This window comes from Arvicola amphibius, chromosome 8 (genome assembly GCF_903992535.2).
Source record: "Arvicola amphibius chromosome 8, mArvAmp1.2, whole genome shotgun sequence".
NCBI lineage: Eukaryota > Metazoa > Chordata > Mammalia > Rodentia > Cricetidae > Arvicola > Arvicola amphibius.
The window spans coordinates 61,235,775-61,258,898 of record NC_052054.1 but is presented as its reverse complement, the minus strand read 5'-3'; the positions used below and the strand labels follow the sequence as shown (position 1 = coordinate 61,258,898).

The 23,124-nt window shown below is 36.6% G+C and overlaps 1 protein-coding gene across 1 annotated transcript in view; it reads right to left on the bottom strand.

Moving 5' to 3' along the window:
• Positions 1 to 23,124, bottom strand: part of Ascc3 (activating signal cointegrator 1 complex subunit 3) — a 293,210-nt gene that overhangs the window by 70,272 nt on the left and 199,814 nt on the right. Inside the window, exons 34-36 of the mRNA XM_038339034.1 lie at positions 17,647 to 17,772; positions 7,350 to 7,461; positions 7,072 to 7,206 (exon numbers count right to left, since the gene is read on the bottom strand). Of these exons, the coding sequence (XP_038194962.1) occupies positions 7,072 to 7,206; positions 7,350 to 7,461; positions 17,647 to 17,772 (373 nt within the window). The remainder of the gene's footprint in view (positions 1 to 7,071; positions 7,207 to 7,349; positions 7,462 to 17,646; positions 17,773 to 23,124) is intronic.

Genomic DNA, 23,124 nt, shown 5'->3' with positions numbered 1-23,124 from the left:
AGTCAGCACGATTAAAAATCAGTGGTATGCAAATCAAAGTGATGAGTGCCTCCCGCCCCGCCCACCACAACATATTAGTGGTTACTGTTAAAAAGAAGAAAAAATTGGCAGCAGTGTGCAGAAATGAGTGTTCTTATACATTCTGGGTAGAAATCTGAACTAGAACAACTATTATGTGGAACTGTGTAAAAGCTTCTCACAAAATCAGAACTACTAAATAATTTGGTAACCCCACTTGTACATATATAACCAGAGAAAATGAAATCAATACAGAAAAGTGATATATGCTTGTCCATGTTACCGAAGCTCATTCACAAACATGATAAACTTAGCTATCTTACTGATCGAATTACAAATTGATAAGGAAAATATAGCATACAAATATCAACGTGATTCAGGTTTGAAAATAAATTCTGTCCATTGTGACAATATGGCTAAAGCTAGAGAACATTATTTTAAGTGAAACAAGCCACGCACAGAAAGATGAACACAAAAAGATGCAGAGAAAGAATTAATGAAATCTCATTCATGTGTGGAACCAATAAAAGCTGACCTCATAAAAAGAAAGGAACGCAGTAGTTGTTGCCAGGGCATAAGTGACCAGAGGTCTATGTAGGAGGTCAGAGGATATATAATTATAGCTAGGTAACACACATCAGACAAAGGCAGAAGGCAGACTGCTTGGGGTGAAGCTGTAGGGAAACAATGAAAGGACAGAAATGGGGAATGACTGCAATGCAATTTCTTTCTTGGGCAATAAGCAGTCGTAAAACTGTGGAGATGACTGACTGGTTCTGACTATATAATTCAAATAAATGAGTGGCATGATAAGGTGGATTATATCTCACAAACTTGTTTTTAAAAACCAAAATTATTAACTGCATATTTTGTCAAATAATTCATGATAGGGTTCCTTGGAAAAAAAATGTCCAAACTTCCCTTGTCTTTTTAAGACCTTTATAATCCCTGCACTAAGTAGAAGCACCCTCAGCAAATGTGCCCTGATGACCCTATGTGCATGTGATCCAATACTGCCAGACTGGGAACTCTGATTTTCAGAGACGACAATGCCACCAAGTCTTTGCTCTGAATGTTTTGATCTAGACTGAACACTTCCCATGGACATTTAAAGCAGTACTGAGCAGCAACTCCAGACACAAACAGAAGCTTCTACCATTATGGCCCTAAGTTTGTTTGTTCTAGCAAAAATTCCTTTAAAATACAGGGCTGTGTCTTCTATTTCTTTGGTACTACTCAGCTGTATTTAGGGTCAGTACTGGACAAGAACACTTACAGATTTTGAACAAGCAATAATAAAAATATTTCTATTGACAGTTTAGGCTAAGAAAGTTATGAGCAAATGCTTTTTACATGCTTTGCAAATTTAGATAAGATGGTAAAACAATATGCAGAAACAGAAAAAAAAATAGTACAAAACATTAAAGAGAAAGCGGACATGACATTTCCTAAGTTGCTTGGGAGACCTGAATCTAACCTTGTCTCTTGGAACTGTGCAGAAATTAGAAATTTTTATTATTTTTCCATACTGTATCATGTTAGACAAGGGAGGGTATTTAAATTTTTTTAAATAAGAAAGTTGAATTGTTTATAAAAGAAAGATTAAGTTTATTCATAATTTAGTATTATAACTCATGCCTTAACAATAAAAATCCATCAAGTTTTAGAATACTAGTAATTGAGAGTTATGTTTTGTGTACTCATTTAGGAAACCAAAAGTAATGAGAAAACAAAAATGAACAAAAACTGACCACAAAACTAATTCTAGGTATTATCACATACATCGTATATTCAGAACCTAATACGTTAAGAACTTTGGTCTCCTAAAGTTAACAAACTTATTTCAGATTGATATCTTTTACCAGTAAAATAGTTCTTTTCACTTGGTTGAAGAAAGCTTGTAAATCTAGAATTCTGGGAAAAGCTAAGAAATAATGGAGAATAAAGACAGTCTCAAGGGTAAAGGATGAAGAGAATAAAAAGATACTTTAAAAAAGACATTTGCCATCTGTGCCTCTTCCAAAGATGCCAGGCAGCCCCCAGGCTGAGGTATAGGGATACTCTCCTCACAAACCTTGGAATGTATCACATCAGGATTCCCCACATGGGATACCGAGCAGCAGATGGGACCTTGTGACTGCCATGAGGTTAGGTGGAAATGGAAGGCCACCGAGGTTGTGGTGTCCACTGTTAGTTAACCTTCCTTTCATTTTTTTTCTTTAATGAACTCTTTCATTTTACAAGCTAAGTCCCCTCCCGAAAGTACTATTTATAATAGGCCTGTTATTTTAACTTTCTTTAAAAATTATCACTTATTTTTTTAACCACCTTGTAAGTTGGAGAAAGATGTTTTTGTAATTTGATACCACAAGATTTGTAGTTATACTACAAAATGACAAGATCTAAGCATTAAGGTACTCAATTACTGAAAGAGTTACACACTGACTATTGTGATAAATCAGCTTGGCAAAGAAGTATTGCCAAACATGAAAATTTGTTGATTATAAATTTATATATGTATCTGAAACTTTAAAAAATTTGAAATTGCTGTATTTTAATGTATGAAGTCTGTTCTTTTATTCGAATCTTTGCTGAGAAATAAGAGATTCATAATTTGTAAAGTATCTGACATATATGCATATAATCCCATGCTTTATATAAACAAGGACAAGTTCACTGAGTATTTGATGTAGAAGAATAACTTCATGTTTCTGCCCAGTTACAAGAATAACAAATAATTCTTACACTAAAAAAAAGGTCTGAAAATTCGAAAGCCATAAGGTATATTAAGACTATATTTTTGATTTCTTTCAGCTATTAATACCCTAAGGAAACACATAGTTAAAACTATGTTGGGATAGATTCTCCAGCTTTGAAAGTTTTCACTTCCATTGCTGTTTTAAAATAGCTGCATTTTTAAGCACCTACGAAACACATCAAACCTGACCCTGCTGTGCCATGACGATGGACACTTTCTGCTCTGGAGTTGTGCCAGCATCATTAAGAGATTCTTCAAATTACTTTTGAAACGTACTTTTCCCTCAGGATTTTCACTTATTCCTAATTAGACTACTAACTACAAGCTTTGTAATCCCTGTTGCCAAAACTGCTAAATGCTTCAATAAGAAGGAGGAGGGCATCAATGGAGCAGGACAGATGTAATGTCACTGGTTAACAATAGAGGTGTGAAGCAGCTGCCTTAATTATGAAGCTTATTAATTCATGGTGTGGAAAAAGGCTTGGCAAGTGTTCTTATAAAATACCCGATCTTTTCAAAATAGCATCAGATGGTTTAAAACTTTAAATATACATTTCCAACAATGAATACTAAAATGATTAGTTTTGACAGTGATTAACATTTATATTCAATACTTACAATCTAGGTTACAAGATCATACAAAATTTTAAAACTAACTCTAATTTATTTTTAAAATTATATGATCTTAAAACTTAATGTTTATTTTTTTAAGCTAGAACTGACATACAATATAAGATAAAATGTGTCTAGGAGAGGTTAGGTATTGGGGAGACCTAAAGAACTACTTCCTATGGGTTATGAAGCAGCTCATTATTACTAAAATTGGTTTTATTATTTATATGATTATACCATAGGAAGTTGTTGAGGCTTGTAAGTAATATACATAAAGTGCAAAGCATATAGTAGATAGTTAAAAGTAATTTTTTATTTGCGTGTTCCTACTGTGGAATAAGATTAGTGAGGAGAACAGTTTCAATACAATGCAGAATGATGAAATAATCAGCAGAAATTATTACTGCAAATATAGTAGGCTGTACCAACCAATTGAAAAACCTCCAGAATATTCTGAAGGTTAAAAATCTCCCTAAAGCATCTACAGAGCAAACAGACAGAAAAGACATGCACATACCAGGTAAGTCTGCTCCTAATGCAGCCCCGCTTTCCTGACGTACAGAGAAACAATCCAGGTCACACACACACTTCCATCTTCTAAAAATAGTTCATTGGCAGTGTACTTATTCTGACTCTTTTGAAAGTTTATGTCTTTGGTCTAAAAGTGATGATTCAAATTTGCACTTCTAAGATCTGATAGAATCAGTTCCCAATTATGAACTTGTCACAAGGGTAAGTTGCTTCTGTTCAGACAACACATACAGTGTGATCCAAAGTCCACCTTGCTAGGCTTAGCCACTCAGTCTGGCCATTCAGTATTCTCTACAATGTCCTCCAAACTTGAGGTCAACAGAACTGTACACATCAAATGTCCCCAGGAGAATAACAAGGGGGACAGAATATGCATTTTGTTTTGTCTTTAAAATTTTTCTTCTGATAACAAGCAGAGCTCTGAGTAGTTTTAGCAGTATCTAAGTGTCACTCTGCCACAGATCACAGCTTACAATTACCAATTACAATATTCACTGATAATGCCTATGATTTCAAGTGCCTCTCACTCTATACATACACAATTAGCAAGAAGGATCAACATAAAATATATGGTTAAAAGGTGACCATGAAGAACAGAGAATAACATTTAAAGCAGTGGTTCTCAACCTTCCTAATGGTTCAACTCATTAATTCAGTTCCTCATGCTGTGGTGACACCAACCATAAAATTATTTCATGTCTACTTCAGAACTGCAATTTAGATATTGTTATGACTCATAATGGTATGCAGGATATATCTGCTATGTGACTCCCCAGAGGGGTTGTATTATACAGCTTGAGAACCACCGATTAATGAATAAACTATTTTTGATATACCTATTTTTTACTGCAATCTCTGCTAAGTTCCTTACTTATTAATTTTTATTATGTAGAAGAATTTAGTGTCACCTGAAAATTCAGAAACTTCCTGTTGCCTCTATACTTTGGTGAAAGGTGATAACAGAATCACCATTGTGAAAACTACTGAGCTCATCCCAAGCATCCTGAGGATAGAGGAAAAGGACACAGAGAATAGGAATTAGTAGATAGATATAAATGGAATAGACCAATTTTTTTAAAATCAGTCATGCCAATCTTCTACTATGAAATACTGTAAAGTGGAAGGTTCAGTTCCAAAAATATTGATTAAAAAGGATATGATAAGGTGACCTGATTAAATATTTTCTTTTACTTTAGAAAGAAAAATTCTTTTCTGGTAAATACTACAAAGTCAATAAAGTCACTACATTCCTATTTCAAAAGAAATTCTATTTCCTCAGAAAAGTAGAAAGTAATTTGTAAAAGATTATACAGATGCCATGAATTCCAGTTTATTTTTAAGTCACATACATGACTTAGTGTAAAAGTCTACATAATTAATTATCTTCTCCCACAGGAGAAAAGGTGTAAGCAATTAAGAAATCTGCTTGATAATAACTGAAGGGAAGTGACAGGCTCATGTTTTAAAGCTTTTGGTGAATCAATGTTTTGATATACTTCTTTCCTTCCACAGTCATCTTCTAAAACATTTTTTTTCTGCCAGTAACAACGATACTGTGACATTTCTCAGAAAAGAGGATATTTCAATGAACATAATTTCTATATTACGATTAACACAAAACAAAAAGGTCAAATATGTGTATCTTAAAACATGAGAAATTCTTCATATAAAAAATTTCTAAAAAATCCTCATCTTTTAAATATTTTTCATGTTTTTACATTAAAATATACTTTCATTATTTCCCCCTTCCATTTCCTCCCTCCAACTATTCCTATGCACACCCTCTTTGCTGTCTCTCAAATTCATGGCCTCTATTTCTTTAACTGCTATCACACACACACACACACACACACACACACACACACACACACACACACACACACACACACTTCTAAAGAAATAAATATACCTTGTTCAGTCTGCACAGAGATATGTGTGTGGATCAGTGAATGTGCGCATGCATGCGTGCATGTCCTGGGTATAAGTGTCCCTAGAGGTAGAAGCAGGTGTTGGATCTCCTGCATTTTGAGTTACATGAAGTTATGAGCTGCTTGACATGTATGCTAGGAATCAAACTTGGGTCCTCTGGAAGGGCAGCAAGTGCTCTTAACTGCTGAGCCATTTCTCTAGCTCCAGAAATGAGATAATTTCATTGCTGACAAATTAAACTTAAGAAAATACTGTAGTGGGTAAGGAATATGGCAAAATGCTTGCTATATAAACACCAAGAATTCATTTGGATACCTCCCATCCATGTAAAGAGCCAGACATTGTGACATATACCTGTAACTCTAGTACTTGGAAGTAGAGACAGGTAGATCCATGGAGCTTTTGCCAGCCAGCTTATAGTTCTTAAACGTGCAGGCAAAGTAAGACCCTCACCCCTTGTGCAGAGTACGCCTTAAACTTAGGTTTTAGTTTTTTTTGAGGAAAAGAGGGGAAGGAAGAGTATAGTAGATTTACCATATGATACATCTTGTTCCCTTTCTTAGAAGGAGATAGATGGGAAGATGGAAGTGGCATTTAAGAGCTTTCATGGTCAGCACTCGGTAGGCAGAGGCAGGCGGATCTCTGTGAGTTCGAGGCCAGCCTGGTCTACAAGAGCTAGTTCCAGGACAGGCTCTAACAAAAAGCTGCAGAGAAACCCTGTCTTGAAAAACCAAAAAAAAAAAAAAAAAAAAAAAAAAAAAAGAGCTTTCATGGTATTGATCTGAAATAAAATTTAATCATATGGATCCTTAAGAAAAGGCTCTTTAGTAACATCATAGTACTCAACAGAGCCACCCAAATAAATGAACAGCAAGTTTTCAATCTCAGAGGGGACACTGAATCATCAGGTTTGCTTTGGGGAGTGCAAGGTATACCACTAATTTGGGCTCATATACCAACAGCACCTATTCTACTCAGGAGGATCCTACTCTGGACAGGTCATATCGTCACATCTGTTGCAAGACAGTCCTACATATGAAAATGCAAAGAACCCTTGTTTGAAAAAAAGAAGACACTCCTGTACACTCTCAGGTAAAATTTTCTGACCTGGAAACAATATAATTTCCAAATTATAAGAGAAGTTGTGAAATATATGAACCACAGTAGTGCAAAAAACCACACTCAGCATTGAAATATATAAGTCAAAGTAGCGTAAGACTCACACTCAGAATTGAAAGCAGTTCTTTAATGCTGCACTCAGGTTTCAAACGGTCCTTGAACATTTTGACTGTTTTGTGCTTCAAGTAGTAATAGGAGGCAATTCGACCACATTCTAGTGGCTCAATGCTGCGGTTATCCTATTTCAAATAAAGGTAGAACAAGGTAAGTGAAATGTACAGTGGAGGTCCACATTCCTAAGAGAGTAATAGTTCACACTGTTGTAAATTTCAATAGCACAAACCCCAGCCACCCTCTGTCAAAAGCTGGATAAGAGTCCCACCTCTCCAACTTCAATGCAGTGGGAAAGCTCCAACTCAACCAGACACTTCTCAATCAGATGTGACAAGAACTTGTTCATGGAGTCCTGGCTGACATCATCCAAGCTGTAGTAGCTAGGAAAAAAGTGAGGTCAGTTTCAAGATGTGTCTACTAGAATTGTCACATCAGCTTTATGATCTTTTCAGAATTTTAAAAGCATGAAATTGCAGTAAATAAAAAATGGAATGAAAAAGTAAAACAAACACAGTCAACATTTCCATTTTATAGGTCAATGGCCCAATACCAAACTTTGCCAACACTAATGAAAAAGAAAGTATATTTCTTTTCATATTTACAATATGTAAAGTAGGCATATAAAACGGTACATCACATAAAAAACACTTTCTTATGTTACATTTGATATTAATTCATTTTATCCATCTATTCTAAAGTAACCTTATCCACTGAATTTAGAAAGTGTGAAATGCAACGTTTGACTGAAATCACAAATGATAATACACATAAACATGTACACACACACCCCTTTTATTATAAAATTTACCCTTAACAATTTTACCAAGAAATCAGAACTACTGATCTTAGTAGTAGATGAGTGCCTCTAGGAAAATTTGAGAATTTTTCTCCTGATGCTTATGCAAAAAATGGTGTTCTAACGTCTGAAAAGGAAATCATCAAGCTAAAATAAAGCATTGTAATTTGTAATACACAGAAAACACAAACACCCAGATCTGAATATTTTCCAAATAAAATCTCTAAAAGCATGTAATTTATTTGACCATTCATTCTCTACTGCAACAAAGAAAGGCAAATGCAGAACAAGGAGTCTGTACCTGGGAAGGAACATAGAAGGTGAAAGTGACATGAACAACCAAGGCAGTTTCCAAATTCCTGCCAATAAATTCCACAGTAATCAGCTATATTCTCCATGCTGATTACTGTGGAATATATTATATATAATATCCTACCTCTCTTCTCAGTCCAAGAAAGGACCAGAGTAGAACTGAAAGTAATGTTAGAGGCTTACAAACTCTTTTCACTAAAATCCCACCATGGTAGCTTCGACATTTCAACAGGATTGGAAAAAACTATCACCAACCTCAAATGAAAGAGGCCCATAAAAAAAATCCCCATCACAGAGGGCTAGAAAAACACTGCAAAGATGACTCTTCAAAGGGACATTTCAAACTTCACTGGAAGTTAAAACTTATTTAAAAATACTTAAATGAGCCGGGCGGTGGTGGCGCACGCCTTTAATCCCAGCACTTGGGAGGCAGAGGCAGGCGGATCTCTGTGAGTTCGAGGCCCAGCCTGGTCTACAAGAGCTAGTTCCAGGACAGGCTCTAAAAAAAAGCTGCAGAGAAACCCTGTCTCGAAAAAAAAAATACTTAAATGAGGAATTAAAAAGATGTCAGGATAAAATTAAAATAGAAAGAAGGTAGTGCAAATGATGTAGAGCACTACAATGTGTCTCCACTGAAATTTATAAGACACTAGAATTTTAATTTAATCCAAGTCTTCACTGAGGAACAACCAGTAAAATATTAGATTTTATTTAGCAAAATAACCTTTCATGAATCAAGGTACAGTTACTTTTTGTTCATGGAAAGACTACTGTCGTTCAAACAAATAGCATCTTTTAATGTTGCATTTTCAATGAAGGTATAGAATAAGTGCTGAACCTCTGTATCATTAATCTAAACAAAATGCTCACATTCACATTCCAGGCCTATATGGAAATGAAAAAGAAGCATTAGAAAAAGCGAGGAACTATTTCCTTTCCCCTGGGAAATGACTAATGAGTTAGTTAGGATCACTCTTTCTGCTTTAAACTGCAAACAAGAATTCTGGACCCTGGTTTAATACCCAGCACCCAAAGGGTGGTGCACACTGTCTTTAACTCCAGTTCCAGAAGATCCTGCACATTCTTTTGGCCTCCACCTGTACCATGCAAACACATGGTTCACAAGCATAAATGCAGGCAAAACACCACACACATAAAGGATAAAATAATAACAATTCCGGATATTTGAAGTATTACAAGTACACAAATTTCTAACTTATTAAAGTCTGTTTCCTCTCTAATTTAAATCCCCAAAATATGATATCAAATTTTCTGCTATGTAAGGTCTCTCTGTATTTGACATTCTTTGGACTTGCTAAGCCTTTACATTTCCATTTTGATCAAAAACTGTCTGCATCAACTCAGTTTAATAAAGTTATTCCTAAATTAAAAATAATGCATGCAAGAAAATGCATGTGTAGTAATTTTTTAAACTAAGAAAACATCCTCAATGCAATTAAATTTATAGAACACAATATTATCATGAAACAAAAATTAACATTCCACTTTTATCTATAAATTTATCAGGTTATTAATAAAAAAGCCCATGGATACTGTTTCTACTAATAATCATTATCTTAAATATTTAAGTGGAATGTCAATTTGCCATTTTGTAATATAGTAAGTGTTAGATGTAAAAATATTTAAGGCCATAAACTATAAATCTCCTTAACATGGATGTTTTCCACATAGATTTTGCTTCATCCACTATATTTAATTTTACTTTATTCACTATAATTCTGTTTTGGCGGTGAATTTCACCTCAATGCTTTTGAAGATTAATTTCCTCCAAATAACACAGTTGGGGGAAACAGTTTGCAATCATTTAAAATCAATAGGTAAGAGAAAACAGTTGGATCAAACTAATGCTGTCTCTGAGAATGCAATTATCTCACAAAGAATTATTCACAATCCAGCCTACCGAACAATCAACTTATTCTAAAAGGAGAAATTTAAAGTTGTTACTGATACACATTCCTAAATTCTTCTGAATGTGATTAAGTTCTCATTGTCACAACTGGAAGAACACAAGTTCAGTGTGAGGAACTGAACTTCACTGACTTTTTTGAAGCACATTTTGTGGTTTAATATTCAGTCTGAAGACAAGATCACTTAAAACATTAAAATATTCTATAGAAGGGAAACCCTGTCTCGAAAAACCAAAAAAAAAAAATATTCTATAGAGTATATGTTCTATCATAATTAGGTGCATAATTATGATATATTACAAAATAATATAAATGTAACAATTATGATTTAGGAATCATAACATTTTGAGAGGTCTGATTGGATACACAACATGTTCCCTTTTTTCTTTTCATCAGTGAGCTGTTACCTCTCAGTTTCTAATCTAAGTAAAAGGACATACCATTATTTTCAATAATCACTTTACTCCCTTGAAAAAGCATGTGGCAGCTAACTAAAAAGGTCTGTTTTCATGTTGTACAAGATTTATAATTTACTGGTTATTTAAACAGCGATTTTTACACAACTGCTTAATTACAGCTAACGGGCAGAGTACAGTTTTATGCTCAGTGTGTCGAATCATCAAGTCATTATCTTCCTCCGCTACAAACAGAAAGCCTCCCTTTTGTCAGCATGCGATTTCATTTCTCTCCCAGAGAAACGCAGTTTCACAATAATTGACTTGTCAGAAACTCTAATTTATGCGACTGCGCTCTGTAAGGTTTCTCTGTATTGGACTTAACCTGCACACAAGCAGGGCTGAATATTTACAATGCCGTTAACAGGTGCTGAGTTGTTTAATGGTTCTAATAGCCAGAAGTGTGCTGAGAAAGCCAGCGGGATCGCAATTACAGGCTGTTTGAACATAACAATTACTAGTCCCTCGAGAAGTGTGAAAGTCAAAGGCAGTTTGATACTGACAGCATCTAGCACATGGGCTAGACAAGCTAACTTCTATTAGCAGTCCATTGGGAAAAAGTCATAACAAGCCTCTCCCTGAAATAAAAATTTAAAGTCTCTAAAATTTAAGCAATCAAAACCCCACACAACTTTAAAAAATATTAGCCTTTAAAGTCCCTATTAAGGAAGAAGTAAGAATTACACACAGGAACCCACAGAATATCTTTTTCCAACTTGAAACCAGATGAAATCTCACCATCTAGGAATGAAAGAGGTTTTATAGTAAAGGGAAACCGAGACAAAGTTACAGCAAACAGTTTGCATTTAATGTGAACAGTGGCAACCATTTCCTTTTTGCTTTACGTAAACCTGGCCGGATAGCTTGCTGAGAAAACTGTCATCAGTACTGAAATGCCACTGCCGTAACTGTCAGTGCTGGGAAGTCATTTGTTACAGCATCATGGTTTTTTTATGTTCAGATTATGCAGCAGTAATAATGACACAAGTAATGGAGGAGCGCTCAGGACAGCTGACAAGACCTCATTTTTGCCTAGATAGATTTAAAAGCAGAGTGAAACTGACAATGCAAATTGAATCACAAACTCAATTTGGGATAGCTTCTATTTTATGAAAACAATATATGTGTTTATACACATTTGAACAAGAGAGTATGTGCATGTGTGCATATATATATATGTATATTAGTACCCAAGCCTTGTCTATACTCATGTGCAATTGCATGTGTATTACATATGCATATATACTTACATAGCTAGCAAGTCAGGAAGAGTGGCTGGTGTGGTGTAGTGTTAACTTTATAGTGTTGGTATGATTAACTGAAGGGGCTAGAACAATCAGGTCATTCTTATTTATTTATTAATGGATTGTCATTTGGAAACAGTATCTCTTTTCTATGAGTAAATAATCTGGACACGTGTGTGTGTGTGTGTGTGTGTGTACAGAAACAAGCTTGCATATGAACATTCCTTTCACTCAAGATAATTCAAATCTCAATTTATGCCACTGGATGAAAGGAAGCACTAAGAAAAAATACTAAAGTTACACACAATACAGCTGTTAATATGAGAAAACTATAGATTTTTAAAAGAAATTTGCCTGTTTCCTCAATTCCTATGTGTCTGTGCCAAGCACTGAAGATAGATGATTTTAAAAGGGATAATAATAAAGAAAATATAGTCAAAGCCAATATGAAGATGAAGTAAAGGGATAGCTTGGACACTGTTTGTGGGAATATAAATTAGTACAGTCATTACAGCAAATAATGTGGAAATTCCCCATAAAACTGAAAACAAAATCATCAAATAATCCAGCTACGTCTCTCCTAGGGTCCTCTTTGTTGTTTAGGTTCTCTGGGGTTGTGGACTGTAGGCTGGTTTTTCTTTGCTTTATGTCTGAAGGCCACTTACGAGTGAGTACATATGAAGGGGAGAGGGGAGGAAGGGAAGGGCGTGAAGAAAATGTATAGTGCAATAAAAACAATTAAAAAAAAAAAAGCACTCTTGCCGGGCGATGGTGGCGCACGCCTTTAATCCCAGCACTCGGGAGGCAGAGGCAGGCGGATCTCTGTGAGTTCGAGACCAGCCTGGTCTACAAGAGCTAGTTCCAGGACAGGCTCTAAAGCCACAGAGAAACCCTGTCTCGAAAAACCAAAAAAAAAAAAAAAAAAAAAAAAAAGCACTCTTCTCCTAATTTTTATTTTGCCTTCTGTTTTGGTTTGCATGCTGTTAATTCTGCATTTATTTTAGTCTTGCACTTGCTCTCTTTCTTATTGTTTTGAGACAGTCTTACTATATAAGCCAACACGGTCCCAAGCTTATGTCACCACTCCTGGCTCAACCTCCTGAGTGATGGGATGACAGGTGTACACTACCACTTCTGTCTATTATTCTCTTGTAAAGCCAACCTTAATAGTAAATTTCATATATTTGAAAACTACTATTTTAATTTTGTATGTACAATAAATGTTTGCTTTGATTTACAAAATGGATCTGAACTGTGTATGGTGGCACACACATTAGCCTCAGCACTGAGGAGCCAGAGGCAAGGGGGATCTCTGTGAGTTTGAGATCAGCTTGATTTGCATAGTGAGTTCCAGGACAGCATCATAGCTAAATAGTGAGACCTTGTCTTAACTCACCCCCTCAATAAAAATAAATGGATCCGAGAATTTCTATCTTAACAGGGAAATATGAACTACTGACAAGATTTATTATGATAATTGACCTGACTATAACACAAAAAGATGCGGCTTATGTCCTGTGCTCAAACACAGCAATGGTACCCATTTTACCCATAATGAAAGACAAAGTCTTAGCCCATATGCAGTGTCACATGGTTTATTTACCATAGCATAGCAAAAACTTTTGTTTACTAATACATCTTCAGATAGTTAATTGTAGCTAGAACTTGGGCTGTTATGTTTGTCTAGCAAACACTTTACCCAGAGAGCTATTTTTAGAAAAACAAATCATTTCTGTAATCTGGGCTGATTAATTGATGTATATTTGCACTGCAGAATGACAGTTTTATTCTAACCAGAGTTGCCTCGAACTTTTACTTAGGGAGCTACTAAAGAAATAAGCACACCCAGTATAGACTCAAGAGTAGATACTTTGTATCTTAAAAATCAGCTGAAGTAGCATTTATCCATGTGATTGGAATATTGGCCATCAGACAAAACTTGTGAGGCAATGTGAATTCTGCAACACATGTTGATTTACACAGATGATGCCTACAACTGAAAAGGAAGCACACAAGTCACCAGCCAACAAAATGCCTTTGATCAGAGACCTAGTAAAATTTCCTTTTAAAATTCCATCACTGTGCAGCACTTCTAGTGTTAGGTTTAATTACCACTGTTTATTATGATTGTATGTAGATTTCCTTGCTATAAAAATGAAAGTGAAGTTATATTCATCCAAACTAAATTATCTGGGAAACTTCTTACTCATTATCTTTAATGAAAACCAAACTATATCTAATTTACATGTTCTATGTAATTAATCTTATTTTTGATCAATACTGTTTGACAGAGTACAAATGGGACTAAATTAGGGGTAGACCAGAAGCAGGTGGAGAGTGACTGAAACTAGGGAAAGAAAGATGATTTATTTTGAAATAAAAACAAAAAATGAACTTCAAACTCTACTACAGAGCTACAGTACTGAAAACAGCCTGGTATTGGCATAAGAACAGACAGGAGGACCAATGGAACCAAATAGAAGACCTGGATATTAATCCATGATTCTTTGAAAACCTGATTTTTGACAAAGAAGCAAAAAATATCAAATGGAAAACAGAAAGCATATTTAACAAATAGTGCTGGCATAACTGGATATCAACATGTAGAAGAATGAAAATAGACCCATATCTATCACCATGCACAAAACTCAAGTCCAAATGGATCAAAGACCTCAACATAAAGCCAGTCACATTGAACCTTATAGAAGAGACAGTGGGAAGTACACTTGAATGCATTGGCACAAGAGACCACTTCCTAAATATAACCCCAGCAGTACAGACACTGAGAGAAACAATTAATAAATGGGACCTCCTGAAACTGAAAAGCTTCTGTAAAGCAAAGGACATGGTCAACAACACAAAAATGATAGCCTACAGAATGGGAAAAGATCTTCACTAACCCCCCATCAGACAGAGGTCTGATCTCCAAAATATACAAAGAACTCAAGAAATTGGTCACCAAAAGAATACATAATCCAATAAAAAAAAAAAAGGAGCACAGACCTAAACAGAGACCTCTCAACAGAGGAATTTAAAATGGCTGAAAGACACTAACGGAAATGTTCTGCATCCTTAGTCATCAGAGAAATGCAAATCAAAACAACTCTGAGATTCCATCTTACACCTGTAGGAATGGCCAAGATCAAAAACACTGATGACAACTTATGCTGGAAAGATTGTGGGGAAAAGAGAACACTTCTGCATTGCTGGTGGGAATGCAAGCTAGTATAGCCCCTTTGGATGTCAGTGTGGCGATTTCTCAGAAAATTAGGAAACAACCTTCCCCAGGACCCAGTAATACCACTTTTGGGTATATATCCAAAGGATGTTCAATCGTGTCACAAGGATATGTGTTCAACTATGTTCACAGCAGCTTTGTTTGTCATAGCCAGAACCTGGAAACAACCTAAATGCCCCTCGACCGAAGAATGGGTAAGGAAAATGTGGCACATTTACACAGCAGAGAAAAAAAACATCTTGAATTTTTCAGGAAAATGGATGGAGCTAGAAAACATTATTTTGAGTGAGGTAATCCAGACACAGAAAGACAATTATCACTTGTACTTACTCATAAGTGATTTTTATACATAAAGCAAAGAAAACCAGCCTACAAACCATAATCCCAGAGAACCTAGACAACAATGAGGACACTAAGAGAGACTTACATAGATTTAACCTACATGGTAAGTAGAAAAGGACAAGATCTCCTGAGTAAATTTGGAGATGGGGACCTTGGGGGAGGGTTGAAGGGGAGAGCGGAGAGGCAGGGAGGGGAACAGAGAAAAATGTAGAGCTCAATAAAAAGATGATTTATTTTGAAGTAAAAACAAAAAATCATGAGTCACCAAAAAAAAAAAAGAGATGAAATTCATAAAACCATGTTATGAGAATAGTGTTGCTTCAGTGGTACTGTAAAAAAGGCATAATGAGGAAACTTCTGCCTAATACAAATCAAAAAATCATGTAAAAATAACCAGTCAGCATTCATCAAGAGTCAGCATTTTCAGATACAGAAAGACAAAAATGACCCAGGGTGGACAAATCAGCCAACTGTAATGTAGAATACTAGGTTGGATTACAATAGAAAGGGGGATTAGCCAGACAATAGGTGAAATCTAAATAAAGGCTGTATGTTAACTACTAGGTTTATATAAATGTCAATTTTCTGATTTTGGAAATTTTACAGTGGTTATATAAGATATATACACAGGAAAGAAAGGTTTGGAGTAAATGGCATTTCTTAGTAACGTTTTTGAAAGACTTTCTTAAATTTTTTTTCAAATAAACCCTTAGAGCTTTTAGTTTGATTTTTTTAGAACACACATAAAGGGAAGCAATCTGCAACCTGCTAATGAACTTGTTTGTCCCAAATGCCTTAACAGTTAAGGGCCACTAAGCAAAGACACAGCAATTTAAAACAGCTATGTATGAAAGGAGAAATGCTAGCTAAAACATTTTTTTAAAAGCTACCAACAGTACGATTTTCTGATGCCATTTTCCATGTTTCCTCTGTTAAAGACTTCATAATGGCTCATAATTTCAACAGGAATATCTCATATTTGACCCTTGCTCCACTCCATTTCCTCTGTATCTATTATAGTTCTCAAAAGTCCTCCCTTCTCTCTTCCTCCCTCCCATTCCCTCTCTCCTTCCTCCTTTCACCCTTCCCTCCCTCTCTCTCTTTCCTTTTAGTTTTTCAAGACAGGGTTTACCTGTGTAGCCCTGCCTGTGCTGGAACTCACTCTCTAGACCAGGATGGCCTCAAACTCACAGAGATCTGCCTGCCTCTGACTCTGAGTACCAGGACTAAGGGTGGGCACTACTACTACCTGGTAGTAAATGCCTCTCTAGTTGGCCTTTCTGCTGTAACTATCTTCTACTAAAGTGCTTAGGAATTGAAACACAGCAAAACTTATTCTGATGATGTTAATTCATGTAAAGTACTCACAGTGACTCATTCCCATACCCTCAGAAAGGATCACATGGGCGCTCCTCAACATGCTGTGTAGAAACAGACCCTTTCCCTCCAATGCATTCATCTGCTTTCTGCTCGGGACAAGCTTCACCCCCATACTCTTTACTCTCTCTGAGCACAGCAAACTTTCCTAATCCGTAAACACGAATGACTCTTCCAATATCCAGGACCCTTTGTGTTTATTTTCCTGCCTGGATGCTTTACACCTTTTCTAGTTCTGAATATCTGAAGAATCACATTATCTGACAAGCTATTGCTTTCACAGGTTTAAATATAGTTCTCTTAGAGAATTTATCAAATTCTAGTGCTTACTCATGCCTTTCCTATAAGAAATGGGAGTCACTGGACACAAGGGATGGTAAACAAAAACATGCATTTCAGAGACTGACATAATATCTGATAAGTGCTTGCTAAATCAAGATCTAATAAACATGAAAGAGAAAAATAGGATCAAATACAGCACAATCTTATCTTGTCTTGTAGAATTCTTATTAACACTAAGAAATACCCCATAATTTCTCTCATCCAACTTCACCACTCTTAACCTTTCTTTATGCAACTGTATGTCCGTTAGTTACTACCACACAGTAATGAAGATGCCTTAATGGCTTTCAGTGCTTTGTCTTCCAACTACATAAGAAAATTATCCTACAGCAATTCAAATAGCAAATGTATACAATCAACCATACTCTTATGTACTATGACTATATGGGACATTATATGATTTTCTTGTAAACTTGCATCTACAGAATGTGCTAAGAGCTGACAAACACTCAGACTTGGAGTTTCTTTTAAATGCCTGTGCTTTCTGTACATACAATGTGCAACTTCCCATTCACAGAGCCTCACACTTACCTAGGGTTCATGATAAGACGTCGGAAAAAGTAAGTCCATGTGATATAATCCATTGCATCTTGCTTAGATGTTATTGTACCTCCAGCAATCTCTGCGTTTAAGTGGTCTGAAAGCACTCCTAATAAGCTATATATTGAGCAAGAGACAAGAAATACAATGAATAATAAACAGTAATGATTCAGGTTTTTATGTTCTAAGCTATCAAAAAGTGGTTTTATGTAATTTATGTATAACAACTTTGTATAATTTATAAATAACTTATTTCAGATTATTTGGTGATAACTGTTAAAAGTTGTTACAAATTCTACAAATTCATAACTTAGCACCATGAACTTAAGAACACATTATTAACTAGCACATATATGCTTATGATTTCTTTTTTGTTAAAATGTACATGAACATGAACAGAGTGCAGAGTACTGTAGTAATATAAACCTTCCCCAGAATACCTAAAGTAGTAACAACCTGCTGAAAGCAATTACTACTACCTACCTGATGTGGGAGGGTCTTCTGTTTTAATAAAGAAACTGCCTTGGCCAGCCCTTAGGTGGGTGGAGTAGACAGAACAGGAAGAAGGAAGTGAGGTAGATGGCTCAGTCAGATGCCACGCCTCTCCTAAGTGATATAGACTGCCGTGCCTCTCCTCAGGGAGACAGATGCGATGAAGCCAGCCGCCAGGTCAGACATGCCTAATCTTCCCTGGTAAGACACCACTCGTGGTGTTACAAAGATTATTAGATATGGGTTAATCAAAATGTAAGAGGCTGAAACTAATGAGCCAGGCAGTGTATAAAAGAATACAATTTGTGTGTTGTTATTTCAGGTGTAAAACTAGCCAGGCGGCTGGGAGCCGAGAGCAGGGCAGTGGGAAGCTGGCCCGCAGCTCCACACTACACCTACCATCTGGTAAACACTCAACAAATAATAACCTTGCTATCATTTTTTCAGAAAATAATGGATATATGGAAAAATAAAACATAGGCTGGCAGGAAGGAAGGTAGAAACTTACAGAAAAAGAAGATGTGACTCCAGAGTGGAGGCTTGTCAAATGAAATGAAGAACATAAGATGTGCTGGAGTAAAGACTAAAAGGGAACTTGTGAGACAGGGATGATAGGCAGAGGCAAAGACATTTCCTCTGTTCACCCAGTGAACACTAAGTGCTTGAAAGAATAGGAAAGTTTCGTGAAATATACAAAGGTGATCAGATGTGTTGAAAGGTTGGGAAAGAACATGCTAATTTTAGTTTCTTATGTAAAATATAAACAAGCAAGCAATGTCAAAAAGGGCTAAATAATTACAAATAGAAACATATGCAAGTATTCAAATTAACTTTTGTAAAGGACATGAATAGATTAGAAAAACTGTATGTAAAAAATATTCTCTATGACAAGCTCAATTTATTGTGGCAGAGTGAAAGTGGTTACAGTCTGCATGAAGAGTACCGGCAATATCCACTGGAGGGCTGACTATAATCTAGCAATTCCCTTTTTTCATCACGGTCTGATAGAGAAACATCTGTATGTGATATCAGAAAAGTAAAATGCTTCACTGTCACATTATACACAAGAGGAGGAAACTGTGGGGCTAGAGAGACAGTGCAGCAGTTATGTGTACTTGCAGAGGACCAGATCTCAGTTACTGGTACCCATACTACAACTCCAGTTCTAGGGGATTGGATGCCCTCTTCTGGCCTCCTTTAGCATGGTAGGCATGTTGGTGCCCTTACATACATGCAAGCAAAACATTCATACATATTTAAAAAAATCCTTTAGGAGAGAAAATTGGATTGCTAAATGTGCATTAATAGAGAACTGAATTAGCTATGGAATATTTTATGACATAAAATATTAGTAATGGTCATAGCACAAGAAAAAAAATTACCTTTTTATTATACAATGCCCAGAGTAAATTAGTTTTGTCATAAATGGGTATGTTAAATCAAATTCTTTAAAAATACATATGACATGGTCATATGACATCACTTGTTTTTGTGGCGAATTAGATTCACTTATTTTCAGAAACAGCTTTTGTATTTACAGGGTAAAGTGTATTTGTGTATGTACACATACATACATACATATATATAATATGATATATATATATATATATATAGTGATGTTTTGTTTTGAATTTCTGTATTCATTTAAAAGATACAGAGGTCTATTAAGTTCTTAAGACTATTTCTTAATGAATTTTAGCATCTAAGTTATTCTGACTCCATAAAACAAACTAGAAATTTATTCCTAATGTTTCTTTTCATCTCTTCTCTCTCTCTCTCTCTCTCTCTCGACTCTTACTATGTAGTCTAGTCACGGATAATCTGGAATATGCTATGTAGACATACTCAGTTCTTACTATGTAGTCTAGTCATGGATAATCTGGAATATGCTATGTAGACATAGATTTTTCTCAAATCTGTTTCCTGAGTGCTGGGATGAAAAGTATGCAGCACCACACCCTGCAATTCCTACCTTTTTTATTACTAGGAGAAAGCTCATTAATGGCTGGCATTATTCCTTCTACAGTACAAAGAATTCAACAGTAAAGTATCTGCATCAGAAGATTTCATCATGAAAAAAATTCTGCATTCTGAATTCAACTGCTTTGACATATCTGGTCCTGATGACTTATATTCTCTTTTTTTATTGTGCCAGTTTTAGTAATTTTTAAAATAAATTTTATTCTTTGAGGTAAGGCATAAAAATTATTTTCATAAAGTTGTTCATAATATTTTATCTTTTTAATATTTATGATTTTTTCTAATCCTATGGTATTTAGATATAAACATATAAATTTTCTTCATCTTTGGAAAACATAATCAAATAAGCAAACAGTAGAGCCTGGTGGTATAATTCAGTGAGCTAAGCTTCTAGGGGGAGGAGTGTTTGGCTGGAGGCTTCACCCCAGCTCCTGGCATAAGCTCCCTCCCCTGGGAGCTGCCTCAGTCCAAACTCCACCTCCGAGGAAGCCCACCAAACGGTGTCCCCTCCACAGGGATGGTCAAGAAAGCCCACCAAATCGTTAACTCCTTCCCAGAGAAGGTTGGGACCACTCCCACAGGCTATTTAAACTGTCTCCGCCCAGAGAATGAACATGTGGTCTCCATGTTTTCCCAGGGCCACTCAGGAGCACTCCATTAAACATGGGCATCTTTAATTTGGTCTGATTGGGATTATTTATGTTGGCAGAGAGATTTGGCGTTTTAAGAAAATACTTAACATTTGGAGGGCCCACTGAGATGCCAAGCCAGGTAGACTAAACCTTTCCCCCACAGGAAAATCTTTGAGCCTCTTGTACTCAGCAGTTAATGGAAAGCACTGCTTCTAGGCTGGTGCTCTCCAAGGACTAAGAGAGACTTGGGATTGCCTGCATAGCTAAAAAAGTGTCTTATTTCTGCTCATTTATCCCCCTTAGATCTGTCTAATAGCATTTGATGACTTAAGGTACGGTAGCTCATTACTTCATTTGTTAAGTTTCCTGCTAAAATACAGACAGGTGTGCTTCTTTAACAGACTTCATAATCCAGGACTAACAGGTTTCAGGTGTATCTTCACAGGCTCAAAGTTTCCAGTTCCTTTTAACCTAAAGCAATAGCCTTTTGCTATGACAGCAAGATGTAAATCTTACAGATACCTACAGGTTCCTGGGAAAAAGTTCTGGGCTGTATCAAAAATCAGGTCTGGTAAAAATTAACAGTCTCTAGAGCCTATTTTAACTCCACCTATTTCAAGCATATTTTACAGGTCACTCCTGCTGTCTGGGCAAAGACAAATTTACTAAGTGTTGTCCAGACAACACGAACACCTGTATCAGCTTCTGGGACTTCACCATTGGTATCAACTCTCCTGGACCAAGGACACTTACCAACTAAAATCTGTTTTTTTTTTTTTGTTTGTTTGTTTGTTTTTTGTTTTTCGAGACAGGGTTGCTCTGCGGCTTTGGAGCCTGTCCTGGATCTAGCTCTTGTAGACCAGGCTGGTCTCGAACTCACAGAGATCCGCCTGCCTCTGCCTCCCGAGTGCTGGGATTAAAGGCGTGCGCCACCACCGCCCGGCTAAAATCTGGTTTTATCTGCTATTCTGTCCCACTTATACATCTGAGCCTCACCAGTACAACCAGGGCACTTCTTTGTCCCATTCTTTCTGGCAGTTAATGACTCTTCCCATGACTAGACCATTCATAGGGCCAATAAAAACAATGTATTTTTTTCTCCTAGCCACCTGCCTTCTCATCTGCCTCAAGAAACAGCTGCCTGAGATCTCCAGGATGAGAGTAAAATGGATGCCACTCCAGCCACACCTCTGGCTGAGTGTGAGCCCCCCAACTCCCAGATCTCCCCCTCTCACATCGCCCCATGCCCGCAGGAAGCAGCCAGACTTGAGCTGGTACCCCTTTATCCAAGGAGTCTAAATTTTGGTTAAGGGGCTTCATCTCTGCTCGTTGGCACACCTTTATCGAAAAAGTCTGGAATGTTTGGTCAAAAGCATCACATCAGCTCCCTCACACCCCTTTATACAAAATGTCTGGACTGTTTGGCTGGGGGCTTCACCCCAGCTCCTGGCATAAGCTTCCTCCCCTGGGAGCTGCCTCAGTCCAAACTCCACCTCCGAGAAAGCCCACCAAATGGTGTCCCCTCCACAGGGATGGTCAAGAAAGCCCACCAAATCGTTAACTCCTTCCCAGAGAAGGTTGGGACCACTCCCACAGGCTATTTAAACTGCCTCCGCCCAGAGAATGAACATGTGGTCTCCAGGTTTTGTGGCTTCTTCGCCTCTCCATGTTTTCTCAGGGTCACTCAGGAGCACTCCATTAAAAATGAGCAACTTTAATTTGGTCTGGTTCAGTCTGAGTGGGATTATTTATGTCAGCAGAGAGGTTTGGTGTTTTAAGAGAATACTTAACAAGAGGGACCGAGGCATGGAACCTGCAAATTCAATGCCTGGCTGGGGTACTGAGTAAGTCCAAGGTCCAATTGGGTAACTTAATAAAACCCTATCTTAAAATGAAAAGCAAAAAGGGGGACAGTGATATATGTAGTGCTAGGGTCTACCATGCCTCAGGCCCTAGGTTCAATCCCAAAGATCACACATATATAAAAGCCAAAGCAAGCAAACAAATACAGCCCAACATTTGGGACTGCTAAGGTCTTTAATAAATGTTTATTCTTATTTTAATATTTATTATTATTTTCATGTGTGGGTATGTCTAAGCAGGGGTTAGTGATTGTGAATGTAGTGCACTTGGAGGCCAGAAAAGAATATGGAGTCCAGCAGAGCTGGAGTTACATGTAGAGGGAACAGAATTTTTGTATTACATGATCAGCAATATAAACTGTTAATTACATGCCTCCTTATTGTGGACTCCACTGCAAAAAGAAAAGTACCTAAAACAAATACCAAGGAAAATACAAATTCCTCAGAAAAGTAATACAGTACTGAATGCTTTCCTCACAACAGATATTGGTTCCAAGAATTAT